At 38.1% G+C, this 20,449-nt stretch overlaps 3 protein-coding genes and 1 long non-coding RNA gene across 5 annotated transcripts in view; 2 read left to right on the top strand and 2 right to left on the bottom strand.

The window, feature by feature from the left end:
- Positions 1 to 189: 189 nt before the first annotated feature.
- On the bottom strand, positions 190 to 5,630 carry LOC115762990 (prominin-like protein). 2 transcript variants are annotated; one of them, XM_030705375.1, is made up of 11 exons: positions 5,402 to 5,630; positions 3,797 to 4,215; positions 3,581 to 3,731; positions 3,167 to 3,292; positions 2,926 to 3,113; positions 2,641 to 2,805; positions 2,434 to 2,564; positions 2,044 to 2,379; positions 1,821 to 1,900; positions 798 to 1,722; positions 190 to 738 (listed from the first exon to the last, which is right to left on the bottom strand). In XM_030705375.1, the coding sequence occupies exons 2-11, from the start codon at positions 4,146 to 4,148 to the stop codon at positions 463 to 465; spliced, it is 2,730 nt and encodes a 909-aa protein (XP_030561235.1). In that variant the 5' UTR covers positions 4,149 to 4,215; positions 5,402 to 5,630; the 3' UTR covers positions 190 to 462. The 2 variants fall into 2 exon arrangements, with proteins under 2 accessions (XP_030561235.1, XP_030561236.1); XM_030705376.1 differs by having other exon boundaries at positions 3,797 to 4,211.
- A 5,372-nt stretch (positions 5,631 to 11,002) lies between these two features.
- Positions 11,003 to 13,348, top strand: LOC115762994. Its single transcript, XM_030705379.1, has 3 exons — positions 11,003 to 11,108; positions 11,181 to 12,241; positions 12,775 to 13,348. Exons 1-3 carry the CDS (start codon positions 11,058 to 11,060, stop codon positions 13,175 to 13,177), a joined length of 1,515 nt encoding a protein of 504 aa, XP_030561239.1. The 5' UTR covers positions 11,003 to 11,057; the 3' UTR covers positions 13,178 to 13,348.
- A 3,087-nt stretch (positions 13,349 to 16,435) lies between these two features.
- Positions 16,436 to 18,113, top strand: LOC115763006. Its single transcript, XR_004017846.1, has 4 exons — positions 16,436 to 16,808; positions 16,902 to 17,059; positions 17,124 to 17,279; positions 17,357 to 18,113. It is a non-coding gene; the product is annotated as an uncharacterized LOC115763006 (long non-coding RNA).
- An 84-nt stretch (positions 18,114 to 18,197) lies between these two features.
- Positions 18,198 to 20,449, bottom strand: part of LOC115762991 (potassium voltage-gated channel protein Shaw) — an 89,797-nt gene continuing 87,545 nt past the window's right edge. Inside the window, exon 14 of the mRNA XM_030705377.1 lies at positions 18,198 to 18,302. The gene's annotated coding sequence lies outside the window, so the exon portion shown is untranslated. The remainder of the gene's footprint in view (positions 18,303 to 20,449) is intronic.

Here is a 20,449-nt window from a genome sequence, read left to right as displayed (position 1 = left end):
ACAATGTATTTTCCGAAAAGTTTGCAACAGCTCTCAAAGAAATTTGAACAAAGATCTTTCATGAAAATGTTTTTAGCAGTTTTTTCATTCATTCATCATAATTATGATTCAGGTCAAAGAGTTTTATATATCAAAATAATTATGATTTTTGTTGTTTTTTATTTTGATTTGACCTCTCATTTCTGTTGTACATATAATATACATTTTGTTAAATATTTTCGAAGATTTTTCCAGTCTTAAATTTCAATTGTTTTCATTCACTTTTCGATAAATTTCTTTTGAATGCATTAGATTTGACTCTGTAGAATGTCATGTACTGCACTTTTCCAATCTGTTTCAGTATAGTTCAATACAGTTGTGGAATAACCGTGTGTTTGCATCGACAACCTGTAATTGTGAATACATTACACATGCACGACGCACATGATGATTCGATTGCAATATTCTAAGAATAAATCCGCATCACGCTTGCTTTTCCTTGAGTGCGTTTCCATCTGGGTTATTAGCATCGGCGCAGGGACAGTAGGTATTCTGCCCGCCGTCACAAACGACAACAGGTGGCGGCTTATACGGTATTCCCGTACAGGTCGGGCAGTTGTATCCATCTCTATCAAGGAACATAACTCCAGCCGCCCCAACATGGCTATGTACCCTGTACAAGCATAGCAGTCGATGGGCAACAAACAAGAGGGGTAGAAAAAGCAAGGCGCTAATCAATAAGCCCAACCAGAATCCGTTCTACAATTGAAGGAATATTGGCATACATCATTTAATGATATTTTTGTAGAGCTACTTACAATGGGATCGACCAAGCGCTCGCAAACCATTTCAATACTGTGCTGATACATGTAGGCAATGGGTCGGCAGGATCCAACACGCAAATTACACTCATTGATCACATAATTAACATAGTGGTTGATTTCCTCGTTAACCGCTGCGGTTAGATTATTACATAGCATATTTACATAATCACTGCCACGACTTCTTATAAATTCTTCTGCTCTTGCAACTGAATCCATTAGCGGCTTAATTGTATTGTTAAAGTCATTATTGTTTCTTGTTATAAGTTTGTCAGTTTGGAGCAGTCTGCTTTTTAATTTCTCCATGTCTTTTAGTATATTTGGTTCAATCAATGCAACATTGTCCATGTCTAGCCCAATTCTCCAAATGCTAGGATAAGCGGATATTAGTCTGGTTCTCATATTTTGATCATGCTTATCTACGGGGAAGAAAAAACGTTTATTCCACTCATAGTATTTCGGTCTAAATTGCATAAGATTCAAAGCTGATATTTCTGTGCACAAATGTTCTGTAGCCAATCTGCTATGATAATTCGACAGTTTTCCGATTTGCGCCTTATTAATCTTAATTATCTCATTATCCTGTAGGACTTTTACTTTGCTCAGATCAGCAGAAATTGCCGCTGCCGCATCGACAGTAGATATATTGCGCGCAATTTCACCCTTCATATTACTTAGGTCAAATAAGTTATACTCAAGCAGCGCATCAAAAATTGTCTGATTTTCCTTGCATGTCCTTGTTATGCTTGACTCCTGTGGATTTTTTACGTTTGCCTCAGGTTCAATCGCACTAAAGAGATTCTGTCTCTCCTCATCAGTACGCGGTATACACACACCATAGTACATTATCATTCCCAATAAAAAGTAAAACATCATAACGAGAAGGAGGAGCGATAAAAAGAAGAATATCAGTATGATAGCCCTAAAAAAAATAGCGAGAGAGAGAGAGCGCCAGAGACAGAGAAAGAGAGAAACATAGAGATAAAAAAAGAGACGGAGAGAGGTTTATTGGCTACTCACAGTAATAAGCACTTGGATCCAGTGTTATCTCTTCGAATACAACAGCCAAAAATAAATGCAACAAGCAATATGACGATAATCTGGAACGGAACGGCCAAGGAATTCAGTTTGTCAGGAAATTAATAATATTGTAATATATATTTATGTGATATTTATGAAGCTTTTACCAAGTCCGAGATTTATAGAAGCTTTCTAATACACCGTTTTCAAAGTTATGTCTTACCGCTAATATTATTAAAAACAAGATGACGCTTATTATTTTCCGATCAGGTCCGTATGTATCATTGAAATCACCAAAAGATTTTGTGATGCGCGCATTTTGAAAATAAATATCACTCATTATCGAATCGATGATGTTGCATACTTTCTCGCCCTGTTCTTTGACACCTATACCAACTCTGCCAATCTTTGTGATTAATGGCGGAATCTGCGGATTTACCACATCCTCGATCATTTTGTTGACTTCATGATAGCGTTCTATCCCATTCCTTGCTACTAATACCACCTCTTCTTTTATAATATCTTCAATGGCCTCCACATATGGTATAATGTCCGGGAGCTGAAAAGAATCGAATCGAATGTAATGCACATTTTCATCTTAAACCTTACCCACATTATCCACGTGCAGACAGGGCTTAGTACCCCACGTCGGAATTTTATTATTCCTAAGAAAATTATTGCATTCCTTGTAGTCACACCAAACCGTATGAAGATAGGTAACATCACGCTTTATACCACGCACACCTTAAATATTGTACAATAAAATGATCGTTGAGATATTTACTATATATAAAAGATTAATCACATTTTATACAATTACCATCTCGAAACTGGGACATAAGAAAGATAAGCGAGTTCTTGTAGCTCTCCGCCCGTTTCAATAATCTTAATGCTTCCGGCATGGAGGAGAAAATATGTTCTATTTCTGATAGTGCAACGAGACCAGAGCTCTCGGTAAGATCCATAAATATATGGGTATCCGCCTCTGCGAAAAATGCACAAAAGGTTAGCTAAACAAATAAAAGTGATCTAGTCGGGAATGCCTGACTGAGTGATATGTGGGAAACATTTTCAAACGGGTTCGGGATGCAACAGTGGTCCCTACCATTTAGCGAAGCTATTAGATGCGTTTCCAATTCTTCAAAGTTGTTAGTGAACAAGTGGTTGACATGATTACAGACATCCTTCAAAAATACGCACGTGTCTTCGGCATGGCGATGCATGTTCTCGATGCTTTCTCGAAGCCCGCGATTTATTAGCTTTTCATTAAGGAAAGCTATGAGTAATCCCATTCTATGTTTATGCCAAATATTAAAATTGCTTAAAATGAAATATAATTGACTTACAGTATTCCCAGAATGAGCAGCAGCATTAATATGCTGCAAAAAGTGCGCTTTGCACCATGCGAGCTTCGAGCACAAGGTGGGCAGACGTTGGGGCAACGGCAGCAGCAAAAGCAGAAATAGCAGACTCTGTGTATCGTTGAGAGAGCATTTAATTAGTTTATGTGGGTTGAAAAAAGTGGGAGGAGCTCGGCTAGAAAGTACCCTATAACACAGTTGCTAGATACGAATTGTCACACCTATACAATAACCGAAATAATACTATATTGTATACTTTACTATTCGATGTAATAATTATAACTGTTATGTATAAAAACTACGACCAAATTTGGTTGCTTTAGATATTTAGTTACTTGAGATGCGCTCAGGGAAGAACATTTAATCAATAACTTGTGTAATTTTAAACCTATTACTTACGCGACAAACGGTAAGATAATGATAAGAAAGAAAATAAGCAATATCCAGACGATCAGCAATTTGTTATTGGCAAGCAAATCCATCCAATCATTGGTCTCGACCTTGTTTCCTAGGTGAAGAGCATTCGAGCTATTCGTGTTCTCAATATAACCTATTGGGGTAAGGATCATTTGATTAGATCAACCGGCAGCTGACGTTGTAAATATAAGGACCCACCTCTTGGTATATACACATCGTCCCCAAACATTATGTGTGTCAATTCGTGTATTGGCTTCATATACAGGCTATGATAGTTGGGATCTGCAGAATACATAGGCTTAGACTCATACTTGGTAAATTCGTTGAACTCAAAATGTCGGGTCCCTTCCTTGTCTAGTAGCGTGCCAAAGCCAAGTTCGTCCTTATCCCATTCGGCAGCGCCATCTGATGGTATCGGAGTATTGATCGCAACAACAAATATGATCACCTTGATAATGAATTTCAGCATATGTCGCCATTGTCGCCCATTTCTGATCTTAGGGCATATCGTCTTGGAGACCTTCCGAGATGAACGCGCCATATGTGTCATACTTGAGCTGTTACTGTCATGTCTTCCGTAATCGATCACATCCAAATTCAACTTAAACAAAAGCTGACTGACCAGAGAGATAGGTTTTAAACCACAATGTATATCTCAATATAAAACTGTTTGTCCTGTCAGCCCAAACCGTAAGAGCTAGGAAGCTGAAATTCTCATGTAGTTAAATTATGTGATGAAGGTGCACGTTAAGACGGGGTTTTGGTGAATACCACCCACAAGTATGGAAAAATCGCGAGAAACTTTTGTATGAAACTTTTTTGTTTACCATCCGATCGGCCTCAAACTCAATTTCAAAATTCTTTGTTCAAATACATTTGAGGGGTGTTTCACACTTTTCCAAAAATGTATTCCTCCTTGTTGGAAATGGGGGTCAAAGATTTGGTGGATTACGTTTCGCGCTCAAATTCATTTTCATTTTTCTATATGAAAAATCATTTGAGACGTGTTTCACATTTATCGCAAAATCTAAACGCCTTTGGTAGAAATGCAATTCACAGATTTCTTGGGCGAAGTTTTAAGTGGTGTCCGATTTGCTACAAACTTATTTTCCAATCTCTATATAAGAACTTAATGAATACATGCTTCAGCGATTTGGGAAATTCCACCCGCAACAATGGTAAATTGGCGGAAGACGTTTGTATGAAAGTTGTTTGTTTCGATCAGTTTCAAAATTAATTTCATAGTTTTTTGAGAACATTTATTTTATGCGTGCCACGGGTAAGGCCGGGCTATACCCGCTGGTCTCTATATAAATCTGTTTGTCCTGACTGACTGACTGACTGATTGGAGATCAACCGTAAACTGATTGGTGGGTGATGTTTTGTGTAAAAATCTTTACAAAAATTTATTTGAGTTTATTTCAAACTTTTTGCAGAATTCAAGCTGCCTCAGTGGAAAGAAGATTAAAGCTTTGTCCGATTTGCTTTAAACTTATCAAACTTTCAAAGCCCTACATAAGAACTCAATGAATATGTGCAATTTTGGGAATTCCACCCGCAACTGTGGAAATAAAGCGGTAAAAGGTTGCATGCAACGTTTTTATTTACAATCGGATTGGGCTCAAAATCATTTTCAATGATTTTTGAAAATTTTTTTAAATCGTGTCCCTCAATACCAACCGCTCTTGGATGGAAAATGAGGGTCAAGGTTCAATGGTTATACGTTTATTTTTTGCCTTCAATTTTGGCCCGCGATTACGTTTATGTGTAATTACTGGTAGTTGTTAATAAAATTAGTCTTACCGGCAATATGTTACGGTTGTATGCCACTTCAGTTGGAGACCAGAAAAGTGATTGTTTCGGATATTGTGTAAGACGTGGTCCCCGTCTGCACTTATCGACTGATTAAGTCATAAATTCTGAAATGCATTCACGAAACTTGAAAGTGTTGTGTGAAATTCGATGAAAATATCTTAAAATCAAATGTGTCTTCAACAGAAGCACGAAGTGTTGTTTTGTGAAATAGATTTCAAAAACATAACAGTTAAATCAGAAACAGTGTTGCAAGTCGAGAAATTGTTTCAATGGATTTCAATTTCATATGTGCGATATATATCTCTCGTGATGTTTCCACTCGATTTTTCAATCAAATATATTATTTACTTGGCAATAAAAAATTAGTAGTCCCAACTTGAGGAAATTGGTCATTTTTATATATACAATGTATTATATATATTATTATTATTATGATTTACAATGATCATGTAACAAATATTGTTTGTATTGGAATATCTCCAGGACTGTACAAATTATTTGACCCCAAAATTATCGAGAATTGACGGCAACGAGCAGATCCAAATTTCCAGTGAATTAAATTTCGAACATCGTTAATGAACACATACAAATATTATAATAAATTATACCCAAAAATCATTGCTCTAGGAACTCTCTCAACGCCAGTCAATCAAAAGCCGGAGCAATCACCATGCCCACGACCATGGACCAGCTTCAGCAGCTGAACAACAGTCAGCTGTGCATGTTGTGCTACAATTATTACATTGCACCGCGCCATGTCGCAAATCTCAATCGCCGCCAACTGGAGCGCCGTCTCCATGTGGCCATTATTGCAGAGCGTGCCAAATGGCGTGCACGCAATTTACTGTACAGCTTCCAGGGTAGTCAGCGCCCGGGCTATGTGAATGCCTGGCAAAACGCTGAGAGGCCAAATAATGGACGTCGCGACCTGACGCTTTCAGAGTGGCGCTACTTGGCGGCACATGAGCGGGCAGCCCGATCACAGCGGTATAGAGGCGGGGATGAGCTGCAGGAGCAGCTGGAGCAGCTGCAGGAGCTGGCGGAGTACGAGCCCGATGTGGAACCCTACGAAATTCAGCAACAGAGCGAACCGGAGGCGATCACAAAATACTCATCCGATCATCAGATGCAGCCGCGAGAACAGAACGTCAACTTTCCCTTTCAGGCATACACAAAATACTCATCGGAGCATCAGATGCAGCCATCCGTACAAGCCACCAACATTGCGTTTCGGGCAATCAGGAGATCCTCATCCGAGCACCAGATGCAGCCTCCGGAACAGAACGCCAACTTTGTCTTTCAGGCAATCACAAAACTCTCATCCGAGCACCAAATGCAGCCGTCCGTACAGGATGCCAATATTGCATTTGAACACCAGCATCCGCAAATCTTGCTCTCAGAGTATTACACCGACTGGAGTGGGGACCAGGACCAGGACCCGGACCCGGACACCGAATACTTTTCGTTTTACAGCACTACAGATAGCGGGACCAGCATTACCGTGGATGACAATGGCGCTGGCACCTTGAAACCTTCGTCGACGCATTGTGAAATGAATCAATTGCAAAAGGCCGAACGATTTACTGGCTGGGAGGCCCCTATGCAGTGTCCCAGTGTCCTGACGCATTCTGAACCCGAACCGAATATCTCCTCGGAGCGGGAGCTGTGCACCGTCAACTATCTCAGTCAGGACGAAATAACGGCCATCAGGAACACAAACAATTGCGGCCAACTGTTAAAGCTGATCAGCCAAACGCAGCTCCGCAAGGAGATCGAACTGATTGGCGATGCCCTGACAGCCAGAAGGATTCGCAGACGCCGGCGACCCACTTTCTGGCGCTATCTTCTGAATTTGCTCTGTTGCAATGCTCAGGGCAAGCTGGATGCCCAGAAGTTGCGTTATACCCTCCTCTGTTGTGCCATGGTCGTTTGCACCTATGTAGGCGTCAAAATGCTTCAATAAAGAACGTCGGGCACGTTTCTATTGGCTTCAGATGAGTACCGCCCGTTCTATTTGTAATATACACTGTTCTGAATGTCAAACAAAGTATATTTATTTTCTCTGCTTGATAAGACCTTGCAAGACCTTGCTGACTGTTCGATTGCGGTTAGGTTGATCTTAAGAGTTCGTCAGAAAATCTACCTGTCAAACCTGACTCTCTGAAACAGTTAAATAAAACACCAATCCTTGGTGCGGTTATAGAACACGCCTGGAAACTGTTTCTTTAAATAGCTCGGAAGTAATTGGCCAAAACATATTCTTTCAAATATTATATATTTTCTTTTTACAATCCTGACTTTCCATGTATTTTAACAGGGCGCAAGTCTTACATGAAACCATTCCAATGTTAAGGCCCTGTTAAATTAATGTTATTTCTGTTGAAAACCGACATTGGAAGCCAGCTAGTAGCTGTTGAGTTTCCACCTTGAAGCAAGCTCTTATCAAAACCATGGCTTAGATATAATTGTGTTTTCTATGTATTTCGAATTGAAATGCTTAAAATGACGACGTCTTACTGTTAATGGCATGTTAGCAAATAAGTATGAGGCTGTGATTGTTTGACTAAAACGACTTTCTTGGTTTCGCTTGCATCACTCATATGCCATGTGCTCACAGCAAGTGCCATTTTCAAGTACAAAACGGAAATGAAACTTTAATTATATTTATGGTAAGCGCAAGTAACAGATGGCAGGCACTGCTTGGGCTGCGTGCTGTGTGTAGCCAACTAAGACAGCAATATTATGGGTGCAAATAAAATGGGATTGCATAAAAATAAGCCATTGGAATCGTCATCATCGCTGCCAGTATTCCTTCTTGACTTTCCGCTGCTCACCTTGGGTAGCAGGTGAGAAAATCTCATTGCTGTTGCACCGATGCGCTAGCTTAATGACTTTTGGCAATTTCCCCAACATGAATCTGGTTACTCGCTTTCGTCTTGCTAAAAGCTGGCGACGACTCGTCGACTTCCGGGCCAACCTGCTGCTGGCGCGGTGTTGCAATAAATTTTCTAAAATGTCGTAAACTCAGAAAATGACAAACACACACACACACGCACACTCATAGTATTGAGTTGTCAAATAAATGGATCGGATAATAGCATAGAGAATTGGGCGCTTCAAGTGACCGTTGCCTTCGACCAACACGATTAAAAAGTTTCTGGCTTAGGAAGTGCTCTCAAATTGCTATAGACACGTGTTAAACAGAGTATTTTGAGAGTGTAGAGTCAGGGCTATTCTTTAAAAATCATTATCTAAAAGAAATGTTTAGTTTTGCATAAGCATTCTCGTTCAATAACCAATTTTAACATAAATTTCTCGAAATTTGAATCAGTTACTTATCTTAAAATGTATTAAAGGCAATTGGCGTGGCCGAATCAGGCCATAAATACAACTTTGGTCATAAAAATCAGAGTTATAAAATCATCAACTTAATTGACAACAAATTTGGCGATCTAATTCCTAAGCCGAGGACCCGTGGGCCTTTCCCTTTATCGACCATTACCTCAGCCCTGCACATAAAACATCTGGTTTTAAAGTGTGCATTGCTGGCATTGCTTGACTTGAATATACCCTGCAATACTAATATAATACTTTGATTTGTTTTCTATAACTTGCTTATTCCAATATATTTTATATATTGAATATATAATTATTATTTGCTATTATCTAATTTATATATGATAGCTGAGAGAATAATTTTACATATATGTATCTAAAAATTTAAGAAATAAATTTGCACATATCCAGCTGTTTTCTGCATGAACGCCAGAGCAGGAATATATATGTTTAAGCAGTGTCGGACATGTTACGTTTTTTTTTTATCATACTGCTTTCGTATTCGCTTTGATACAGGGTAGCAAAATGGCATTTTAATTTTCAAGAGCCCATTAAATGCCAAAGTGCCATTTACTTGGCTAGCCTTAACTTAAAGGCCCACTTATTTGACTATAAATTCAGAAGCTGCCTTGATTCGTAATTGCCGCCAATAGATTTGTTAAATTCTGTGGGAACATTTCATTTAATTTGTCATCGAATGTGGTGTTTGTCAGGCAATTGAGCGTTGCGCTCCACTACATATTTATCTGGGACCTTTTTTTCTAACATAACTCAAAGTGTCCAGCTCTGAGGTTCTGCAACTAACAGTCCTAACGTCTGGGCCCCAATGTTTCAGCCTGCTGTCAAAATTATTGTTACAAATGCTTGCGCTCGAGGCGCAGCAACATTATACAAAATTTATTTGGCCAACGTGACTCTTGACTTAAGTCTTTGTCTAATAGCAGCTACAGTTTGGCTTTGGCCTGGCTAATGGTTTTGCTTATTTTGGCATTGCTTTATGTTTTGTTGGCGTTGTCCCTATCGCTGAAACGATAGCATACTTCTGCATACTTTGAAGTTTACATTTTTGGCAGCTCTTAAGCACTGTATGAACAGAGCATGTTAGTTACGGACCTCAGACGTGACTAAAAAATCATAAAATAAATAATTCATGTGATAGATATATATAAAACACAGTATGACAAATTGAGACTAGAATTCAACTATCGTTTATTGTATGCTTTTATCTTGAAACTTACACAAATTCTTCAAAATGAACTTTCTTTCTATTGTGGATCAATAAAAAGAATTTTGAACTCTTAATTCAATGGTATTTTTTCAAATCGTAGCAAACTGTCTAGACTGATGATATCTGATGATGATCTAATGTCTAATGGTTTTCGCCCAGCTCGTTTGTACAATATCTATCAAACTATTTATATATTTACATTGTGCACCATGTCGTATGCGCAATATTAATCGTTTGACTTTTACGAGTGCCTTTGCGTCATTCATAACAAAAGTGTGAGTATGCTCCCAGATACGTCGTCTGACGTTTTAACAGCTGAGCTTGTACTTCTGCGGCAGCTTTCATTTCATCGAGCTGCTTTTTGTCGCAGGCAAACAGACTGTAATTCGATATTGATTGATTATCCTTCAGTTTTAGTCGTCTGGTCAATCTCTCAGTTGGTCTCCGATGAACAAATATATGTGCTCAAAGTAAACTACAAATTTAATTAGAGTCTTAGTTTTGCCAGTAGTAGTTGTATTAAAGCATATAGGTAAAAACTTTCAAAAAGTATGGACAAACACTCAACTTCAAATAAATCTATTAAAATTAACAGAAGCAAAAAAAAATTAAACGTTTGAAAGGATTCAGTTCCGATTTCTTGGTGCGCATTAGCATCAAAACGGTATGGAATTTTCTATATGCATATATAGTTTTCGATCTATCTAGATTAGTTTTAACATAGATCCGTCTTATTGCCATCCAAATCCGACCGCTATATTTATATCTCCCATATAAATTGCTATACCCTAACTAATTTACTCCGCGTTGCTCGGGTCTAATGAAGGTTCGCTTTGTCTCCAAATGACCATCGAATTAATGCGACAAATTCTTCAAATCCAAGTACCGAATATTATTGACAAAATGATTTTTGAAATAATCACTAACCATTCCGAATAGGAACCTTTTCGTGATACGGCACTAAACCATACTGAGTCGAGAAGTTGTAATACACTTACCTGCGGCTTAGACGTCAAACAGTTATAAGGCAGAATTTGACTCAAGATCAAATTCCTAGTCAGTTTGAAAAAATTTTTTGAAATGCTTAAATCAAATTTCTTATTGTTTTTGGCCATTGGCGGCTTATTTAGCGTAAGTTTCAAGATCCTTCGCAATATCTTAGACATTTTTTTTGTAAATAGTATTCATCAATGTTTTTCCCAGTTGACTCGTGTAGACCATACAGCTGCTGCCCCAACGAAAAATGCTGCCAATGCTGGAAGTAAAATGTTACTTCCAACGGAAAGCTTGCAATTAACGGACACTGCTACCAATCAGAATTTACTTCCAATGGCAAGCGGCCAATTAGTGAGCACCGTCAACAATAAGAATTTACTTCCAATAGCGAGTTCACAAATAGCTGACACTGCTAAAAAGCAGACTTTACATCCAACGGAAAGCGTGCAAATATCTGATAATTTGAAGAATCTGGATTTACTTCCAATGGAAAGTGTGCAAATAGCTGGCAAATCGATGAATCAGAGTTTACTTCAAATGGAAAACGGGAAATTATCTAATCAGAATTTACTTTCACTGGCTAGCTCACAAATAGGCAAAATTGCGGATAGTCAAATGAAAAAGTTGGAAATAGCCGACACTTATAAAAATCAAAGTTTATTTCCAATGGAGAACCTACAAGTCGCCGAAAGTGCTAAAAGTCACAGATTGTTTCCATTCGAAAACGTGCCACAACTTGCCGGCTCGACTGAAAAGCAATTATTTCTTGCCGTTCCAAGTGAAGTAGACCGTGTCACAAATAACGCAATGAAGTCGTTAGATGCAACAAATGATGATCTTCCAATATATGACACACGCTTATTACCGCTTGGCTATAAGCTAAAAGCTTCCGATTTGAGAGCCATGCCTTCTCAGCCGCTATTCAACTATAAGAGAACGACTCACGCTCATATGCCGCAATATGATCGATTCGAAACTCAAAAAGCAAGGATCGATTATTACCGACCATTAAGCTCCTATAGAGAAAAATACTATATGAAAAAGGATGGGCGTGATTCTGATTTTAGGATTCCATTTCTTAAGTCGAACGACAGCGTGCCTCGAGAACTAGTCCAAAATTTTGACAACCTACTTGCCGCGCCCAAAGATAAGGAAGATAAGGAAGAACCCGACAAAGAAATAACTATACCGTTACCGGAAAGTGCTCACAACGCGACTGAGGTGCAATTAAGGGTCCAGGCGCGTGCAAGACGAAACTATTACCCAGGGTGTGTATCAAGTTTTCTTTTTATACCCTGAACCCATTAAAAATGGATATAAGGGTATATTGTATTTGTGCAAAATCCAAATGTATGTAACAGGCAGAATGAAGCATCTCCGACCCCGTAAAGTATATATATTCTTGATCAGCACCAATAGGCGAGTTGATCTAGATCATGTCCATCCGTCCGTCCGTCCGTATGTATGAACGCAAGGATCTCAAAACCTAAAAGAGCTAGAGACTTGAAATGATAGATGTAGGTGCTCTTAGGGTAAACTTCAAAAATCTTTGAATCATTTACTCATTCATTTTTGCAGTGAAGAGCCTGAAATTGACCACTGAACAAATATAGAATTAACTTATTTTCAACTTAAATGAAATTCACAATGATCTTTGAAAATGAATAGTGAGTTATCCGACAATTTTCCCGTACTTGCAGGAATTGTAGTTCCAGATGTCATTCATTTGATTTTTTACATCTACCATATGCCCACAAAAGTTTCGCGTTATTAATATTGTAAAAATTTGTTAAACTTTTAGTGGAAAACTGGCTAACGTATGTTTGGGAAAATCGACCGTCTATAATAAGCCCAGGGTAATGAATTGGCTTGAAAAAAAAGTATACATGTATTACAGTACTGACGACTATAGCAATGATGTTCATATAAACTATGCACAAGAACGTTCTCGTCCCATGTATTTTGATCTCAGGCTTGAGCTCTTCAAAAATGGAAAATCCGAGGAGTGTCACATACCAAGCTTAGGCAAATGGAGACCATATCTGGAATGCGCTCTAAGGCGCAACCAACGAATGGAATACATGATACCAATGTATCCCCTCCACCAAATTGGATATAAATTTCATTGGTCGCGATCTATGGACGAAAGCGCTTATAATAATTATCGATCATATGCACCAAGAACTGATTTTAGGAAATGGTGATGGTACATGCCGTACCCTGGTTGGCATCAATCCTGATATATTTATTTTAATATACATATATTTATTTTATGTGGTTATGCGCCCATCCAATCTCGGCATAGTAATGCGAACTATAGCACGCAGTCACTATGCTTCCCAAATAAAATAATAATAATTGGGCGCAAATTTGTCCAAGAGCGTAGTTCATCAGTGATGTCATCTGTTTGGCAGGGTCGCTTGTTGCTCTTATTTTACAAAGTTCACCATGTTTTTGCTGCTGCTGTTGCTGCTGATGTTTGTTATTGTTATGCCTGCTGCGGCGGCAATAGTTTTGAAAGTTGTGTGCGGTTTTCAAAACTTTTGATTTTGCTGTTTAGTGAAGCCAAAATTTACCGCCAACGGGCACAAACTTGACAGCTTTATGCTTTGACTGCCTGAGAATCAAGGCTTGGTATTTGGCTTTTGGCTATTCCATCATTTGTTGCATTTGTGGTCTGCTTTAGAGCTTGCTTAAAACTTGGCATCAGTTTAAAGAACTTTTTTATGCCAAGTCGCATTTATAATCACACAAATATAGCAATGTATTTATGCAATATTCATGACAGCTTAATAAGTCGTAAGGATATCTATGGAATCTGATTATAAAATATAAAATATTTAATAACAATCTTGAATACTCTGTATAAACGCTATAAGTATATACTTGATCAGCATCAACAGCGAAATTAATATAGCAAAGTCCGTCTATATGAATCTAGAGAAACTAGAGACTTGAAAATTTGTCTCATTTGTCAACACACATTATTAAAAATAATATAATTAAATATTAAAAAATGGAGAGGCGCCTACATTTCATTTTTTATTTCATTGCCTATGTAGAGCCCTACCTGTTCAAGAGGTATACCATTTTATGATCGGGATTTATTTACGGGAATTATGTTGATTTAAAATTAAAAAATGTAAGCATGCATATTTATACATATATTCTCGCACAACCACAATACTCAGCGTGCAATTGACTTTTGGAGTCAATTGAACTCAAAACCACAAAAATTTGGCGCACAGAAAATAGAGCAAGAACAGCAACAATTCGTGGGGGCGCAATGTATAAGTAAATAATGCACTAGGCAGGCTGATACACAGACATACATATACACATATCATATTTGGCGATTATCTCTGCATGCATACATATGTATGTTTGGGTGTGTACTCTCTGTCGTTGGCTATGCGTTATCTACCTTTGAATAGCGCTCAATCGAGTTTATGGTTTGCTTGCTCAATTTGCTGTGCGCCGGTTTTTGTCCACTTTGCGTCTGCGCAACTAAATTCTCTTTTAGTTAAACGCCAGCAGTCGAGCAAAGCTGTATAAAATAAATTAAATTTTTCGGGTAAATACCGTTCGTATAGTGTATGGTGTTAGCTTTGAATGGATCGGGAGTTTTAATTAACATGATTAGTTGTAAAGTTGTAAAATCTGGGCAAGTGCGGATATCAAAATTTAAAGTATTCTGTGAACTCTATAGACTATTACAATCATACATTTCTAGAATCGGACTTAATCGGCAGCCATTGAAAGTTAATAAGAAAATAATTAATATTTCATTTTATAATAAAACCCGTGAGCATCAAAAGTACAAGCATGCATACATATATAAACACATACATTTGTACATATTTGACTATCTTCTCGCATGCACTTATCTTGTGATCGTTCCTTTTGTTTTTTGTTCGCTTTTTGCCTTTGAACCCAGTAGTCAATTGCACATTGCACAATTTGACTAAAACGCCACTCGATGCTTTTGATTTCAAATTGAATATTTATCTGGATACATTTTTTATGTATACCAAAATTGGCGCACATAAAATAGAGTAGGTATTGCTTTGAGCGATAAGCAGCATAAAAATTGCGTGTGTGCCCAATGCATACGTAGATAATGCATGAGCACACAATGTTCTCTCTGCATGCACTTGTTCAGGTGTGTGTTCGCTTGTATTTTATCTATATCCTGCCTATGCATTGGGCTCTCACGAGTTTTCGGTGGCGAGACTTGCTTAGTTTTCTGTGCGCCCATATTCTTTACGCCTTACGTCCACGCTGTCGTAACAGAACAGAGAGCAAGTCTGCTTAGAGACCAGAAATTCGTGTAACCGCAATGCATACCTAGGCAATGCAGAAGCACGCATATACAGATGTGTACATATCTGCCGCGTACACGAATTTTTGCTGATGCTTATCGCTCATTGGTCAAATCAAGAATTGATTGTTCACGAGTTCATCTTGGCATCGTTAGGTCACTCGATTTCACAGCAGCCAGATTTTACTAGATTGTGTCTCATTTACGCGAGCTTTATATGTATATGTAACTATTCAAATATTTTTGTATATTCGTAAATAGTAAATATCAATATTCCGTGCCTAAAATGTTGTAATATTCTGGCTGGTACGAACCGGACTGCTAATTGGCATTCCAAAATTCATAGTTAAGTTGGACCAAAATGGAAAGTGGCAGCTATGCATATTTTGCATGCTTCATAGTTTTTTACAAGCAGCATTTAACAGTTTGCGAAATTTGCAAGCGACTGCTGTTGTCAAATTAACGGCGAACTAAGTTGTGCAGACGCACACAAAACAGATCAAGTCGCATTTAAAGTAAAGAACGCATGTGCAATATTAGGAGTGCCGTCTGCTTGTACATGTTTGTGCTTGTGTGTGTACTTGTACGTACCTACTTGTGCATGTGTGTGATTGCTACACAAAACTAATTTGCGCGAGAGCCTAAAGAAACGGCTCACAGAAATGAGAACAATTCTTGATGCTACTCGCAAAAGTGCGGGAGAGCCCAACGCATACATATACACGCACACTTGACATTTTTGACGACTCGCTCTACATGTGTCTATTTGTGCATGTGTGTGATTGCTTGTACGGTCTCTGGCTTTGAATTGCGCTCAGTCGAATTCATGGCCTGCCCACTCAATTTGCTCTCCGTTGGTTTTCGTCTACTTTTGTTGCGCTCAAAATTGTTGGCTTTAGTTAAACGCCAGCACTCGACTAAGGCTGTTTAAAATTATAATCAGTGAAAATTCTTGCGTAAATACCGTCCAAATACCGTAAAGGTGTATGATTATCGGAATCTTACGGATCGCGAGTATCAATTGACATTGAAATAATTGAAATTTGTTTATCAAATATTTTCATTTCGTAAAATTATTTGTGAGAGGGCGATGCAGAAGAATATAATACACGAGGCATATACACATACATATGTACGTACATATTTGGCAATTATCTCTGCATACATATGTTAAGGTGTGTGTTGTCTGGATATATACTTATGCTTATGTGTGTGGTTTTGCTCTTGCGTTATCTAGCTTTGAATCTCGCTCACACAATTTTTTTACTGCTTTTCGTTTCAATGAACAATTTATCTTGTAAGCATCTGCCTTTGATCACCTACCTTTGCATGGCACTCTCTCAAGATGCTTGAGTGCTCAATTCCCGCTCTGCGTCCGCGCAACATAGATCTGATTTAGTTAACAGACGCAAAAGCTGTTAAAAACATTGTGAGTGAAAATTATGGGATAAATACCGTCCGTATACGTTTTCGGACTTGTACAGATCGATTCAAGTTTCAACTAGTATCAAAAGGTATATCCTTCAGAAGTTGGACGTAATCTAACCGATATAATGCCATTTAAAGTTTACAAAATACGAATTAACTTTTATTTTTGTATTTTTCAGCACATAATAATAATCCGTATAGTTGATAGCTGGATGGCCTCCAAATCCATGGATAGACACTTAACAAAATGTCATTCTAAATGTTGACCAAAACGGCAAGTGGTTTGGTGCTGAAATTAATATGTTTAGTGCTCTGTCAATTTTTTGGGCTTTTCGAGGTAATATAATGAATGTACATATTTTAGTTAACAAAAACTAATTTTTTATTTTGGGTCCTTTCAGCCGGATCTGCCATGAGCATGGACAACAAAATATTCAATACCCTTGGGTAGCTAGAAGTTCTATATATTATTGCTTATTCCATACCTTGGATAGACATTTCAAAATGAAAATGGTTGGTGTTCTGTCGATTTGAAAGACTTACACGGAACCTAAAAGGTATATCTTTCTAAAATCAGATGCTATTTCCGATTGGAATTAATTTAAACAAATACATTTATTTTTGTATATTTCAGCCACTTCTGCCACGCCCTCGGAGAACAAATAGTCTCTAAATTTGGTACCTAGATGACCTATATATCCTTGGTTATTCCATACCAAGGATAGAGTCCTAGCGAACCTAAAGGACGCGCTATTGCAAAATGCGCAAATATGGTCTAAAAATATTTCTTTTACAGCCGCCCCCACCTAAAGCCTAGTCCCCTGAATGGCTCCATGTTGACTGACATATCCTTGGTTATTCCATACCATCGGTATAGTCCTTGGGAACCTAAAGGACCAGATTCCTGCGAAGTGTGCATTGAAATGGTCCACAAATATGTATGCCTTTTCTTTCAGCAGCTGTTGTTTAACATTCGCTTTTACAGCACTCATTTTACATGAGCCGTTACTTAACAGTTCTCATTTTAAATGAGTTACATTTCTGCCCCGTGCGGGTATGCAATGAATATTTTTATTCGAAAAGTTTCGTCGGCCTTCTGGGCATTTCTGTTCGCCTGGTATTTGAGTGAAATTTTAGTACAAATTTGGGACCCAGCCGCCGATGAGGGCGACCCTTTCGGGTATGCAACAAAAAATGTTCGGCTGCTGAAAAATTTTGTCGACGTTCTGGGCATTTCTGTTCGCCTGGTATTTTGGCAGAATTTGAGAAATATCTCGGCAACCAGAGGCCGCCAACGGACGCCCGTTACGGGTATGCAACAGATTTTTAGCGATCGTCGATTTTTGCATTTTACACAATCCTATATGCCTTACAAGTAAAAAAACAGGAATTTTTCACATAATTTTAATAAAATTATTTATTTGTGGTAAAATTTAAAAATTTGTTGTTTTTTGTATGTATTTTCGATTTTAGCATAAAATGGCTATATCTTGCTTAAAATACGTTCGATCCTGGAAGAAATAGCCTCGTAAGATTCGTATAAGTCCTTAAAATCGACTGGAGTCCTTAAATCCTTCAACCTGAAAAGATAAAAAGGAATTTGATTAAAAATGTCATAGGAGGGATATGAGGGCATTTTGAGCAAATAAATAGCCATAACACGGCCATATCCTTGCAGATTTTCGAAGGACATGGTGCGTTAGAATCGTAAGGCCCAGCTGCATCGAACTGCATTAAAACATTATGGGGTCATCTAAGAACCCTGGACTTGGTAATTTTTCAGTCGCGGGCCGCAAGGAAAATCGACTGAAAACACAAAATTTCAGTAAAATCGCTATATCTCTGAAACTACAAGGACGATCTTGATGTCCTTTGGCCAGTTGGTAGGCCTGGTCAGTACAATTTTTTTGACACATGTCCTGTCAGGATACGCAAGGATACAGCCGAGTTATGGCCTATTTTCTTTATTGAAATTTGTCCTTAAAACTTCGTTGTTTGAAGGACTTTCGTCCTTCAAGTTGTATATTCTTAAATGGGATGGTAAGGACTATCTGCTGTCCAAAGGACATCCTGATAGTCCTTCAAATGGCGAAGTTAGTCCCGAATTTTTCGACTTTTGGCCATTTTCTGACTAAACCCCTGTAATAAATTTTAGTGAAATTTTTTGTCGAATCCTGGAAATCCTTGAATGCCAGTCGATAGTCCTGCTTCTCACGAGTTCGGAAAGGTATATCCTTCTGATATCCTTAAGGATATGGCCAAGATATGGCTAAAAGAAGAATGTCCTTTTTAGAAAAGTAGCCATATCTCCGAAACCAGAAGGACGATTTTGATGTCCTTTGGCCACTTTATGGTCCTTATCAAAACGGATTGTTTGACGTAGGATTTGACAGGATCTACAAGGACACGGCTGAGTGTTGACCTTTTTAATGTACAAAATAAATATTCGTATATCTTAGCCGTTTAAAGGACCTTCGTCCTTTTCATTATATATTCTGAATGGGCAAGACAAGAACGGTCTGACGGCTAAGGGACATGTGGAAAGTCCTTGAAGTGCTCAAGTTATGGTCACTTTTGTAATAGTATCCTTTTCAGAAAAATAGGCATTACTCGGCCATATCCTTGCAGATTTTTAAGGGACATGGTGCGCTAGGATCGAAGTGACCAACTGCATCGATCTGCATTAAAAAATTATGAGCTCTTCTAAGAATCACGGACTTCGTAAAATTTGTCGCGATGCGTTAGGAAATAGACTGAAGACAACATTATTGATATCTTGAAAACTACACGGACGATTTTGGATGTCCTTTGGTCAGCTGGAAATCTTAGTCAATACTGTTTTTCGACACAGGACTTTTCAGGACTCGCGAGGATATGACCGATCTATATGCTTATTTGTGTGTACAACAAGGTCCTTCATTCTTGCGGGTATTGAATATTTTCTTCCTTAAAGAACCAAAGAAACAGAAATCAACCTTTTGGTTTCCAAGATGTGCTTATTTGTCTGAACAGGACAATCGGCGTTCGGGCTTAAATGTGATTTTGAAAAAATGTGTATTTGACAAATACTATTTGTTATTTATAAATTATATAAGAAAATACATTAAATTTCTAGCAGCACATTTGTTGTATACATATTTTATGAAATTATAATGCACTTTGAATGAAATTTAATACATACATTAATTATGAATCAGGGAGCAACGTCAGGGCGCAACATGTCCTACATTTGCATAACATATGTTTGTATAGAGAAATTGTATCTCGATATGTATTGATTCCTAATGAGCATCAACTAACAATGTCTGGCGGGCTCATTACCATTTTCAATTTGATCCAAACCAAATGAACGAGTACTTTATTTAACCCAACATGAGAATTTCAATACATTCGTAAGCGGAAAATATAAATATTTGCTTTGTATTTTGGTTTTGGGCTTGTAATGTACAATTTGCCCTATACTTATTGTGGGCGTGGTTTATTTATTGGTCCACAAGCCTGTGGGTTTTCAAATAGAGCCCACATGCTGTTTACTCAGGCAGCGGTTCCTGACACTTTGGCTAGTACTCATTAATTACATTGTCAATAGATAGAAATTGCCATGGTCGTGTGATTTGAGAGCGATTTATGAACAGATCTGAACAACAAATTTATAGGGGTATTTGCAAAGCTTATATTTCGTACCATGGTAACATCGACTGAACACAGTAAAAAAAAGATCGACTTT

The sequence above is a fragment of the Drosophila novamexicana genome, unplaced genomic scaffold, assembly GCF_003285875.2.
Source record: "Drosophila novamexicana strain 15010-1031.04,08,12 unplaced genomic scaffold, DnovRS2.1 tig00000689-arrow-pilon, whole genome shotgun sequence".
Taxonomy (NCBI): domain Eukaryota; kingdom Metazoa; phylum Arthropoda; class Insecta; order Diptera; family Drosophilidae; genus Drosophila; species Drosophila novamexicana.
The sequence above is the reverse complement of the archived record's forward strand: the minus strand, read 5'-3'. Positions and strand labels throughout refer to the sequence as shown.

Coding starts and splice junctions, on each gene's coding strand:
- LOC115762990 (XM_030705375.1), bottom strand. CDS start 4,148: ATGACACATATGGCGCGTTCATCTCGGAAGGTCTCCAAGACGATATGC. Junction 2,380..2,433: donor CCTGTCTGCACGTGGATAAT/GTGGGTAAGGTT, acceptor GATTCTTTTCAG/CTCCCGGACATTATACCATA. Junction 739..797: donor AGCGCTTGGTCGATCCCATT/GTAAGTAGCTCT, acceptor CTTCAATTGTAG/AACGGATTCTGGTTGGGCTT.
- LOC115762994 (XM_030705379.1), top strand. CDS start 11,058: ATGCTTAAATCAAATTTCTTATTGTTTTTGGCCATTGGCGGCTTATTT. Junction 11,109..11,180: donor CCATTGGCGGCTTATTTAGC/GTAAGTTTCAAG, acceptor TGTTTTTCCCAG/TTGACTCGTGTAGACCATAC. Junction 12,242..12,774: donor AGACGAAACTATTACCCAGG/GTGTGTATCAAG, acceptor TTAAACTTTTAG/TGGAAAACTGGCTAACGTAT.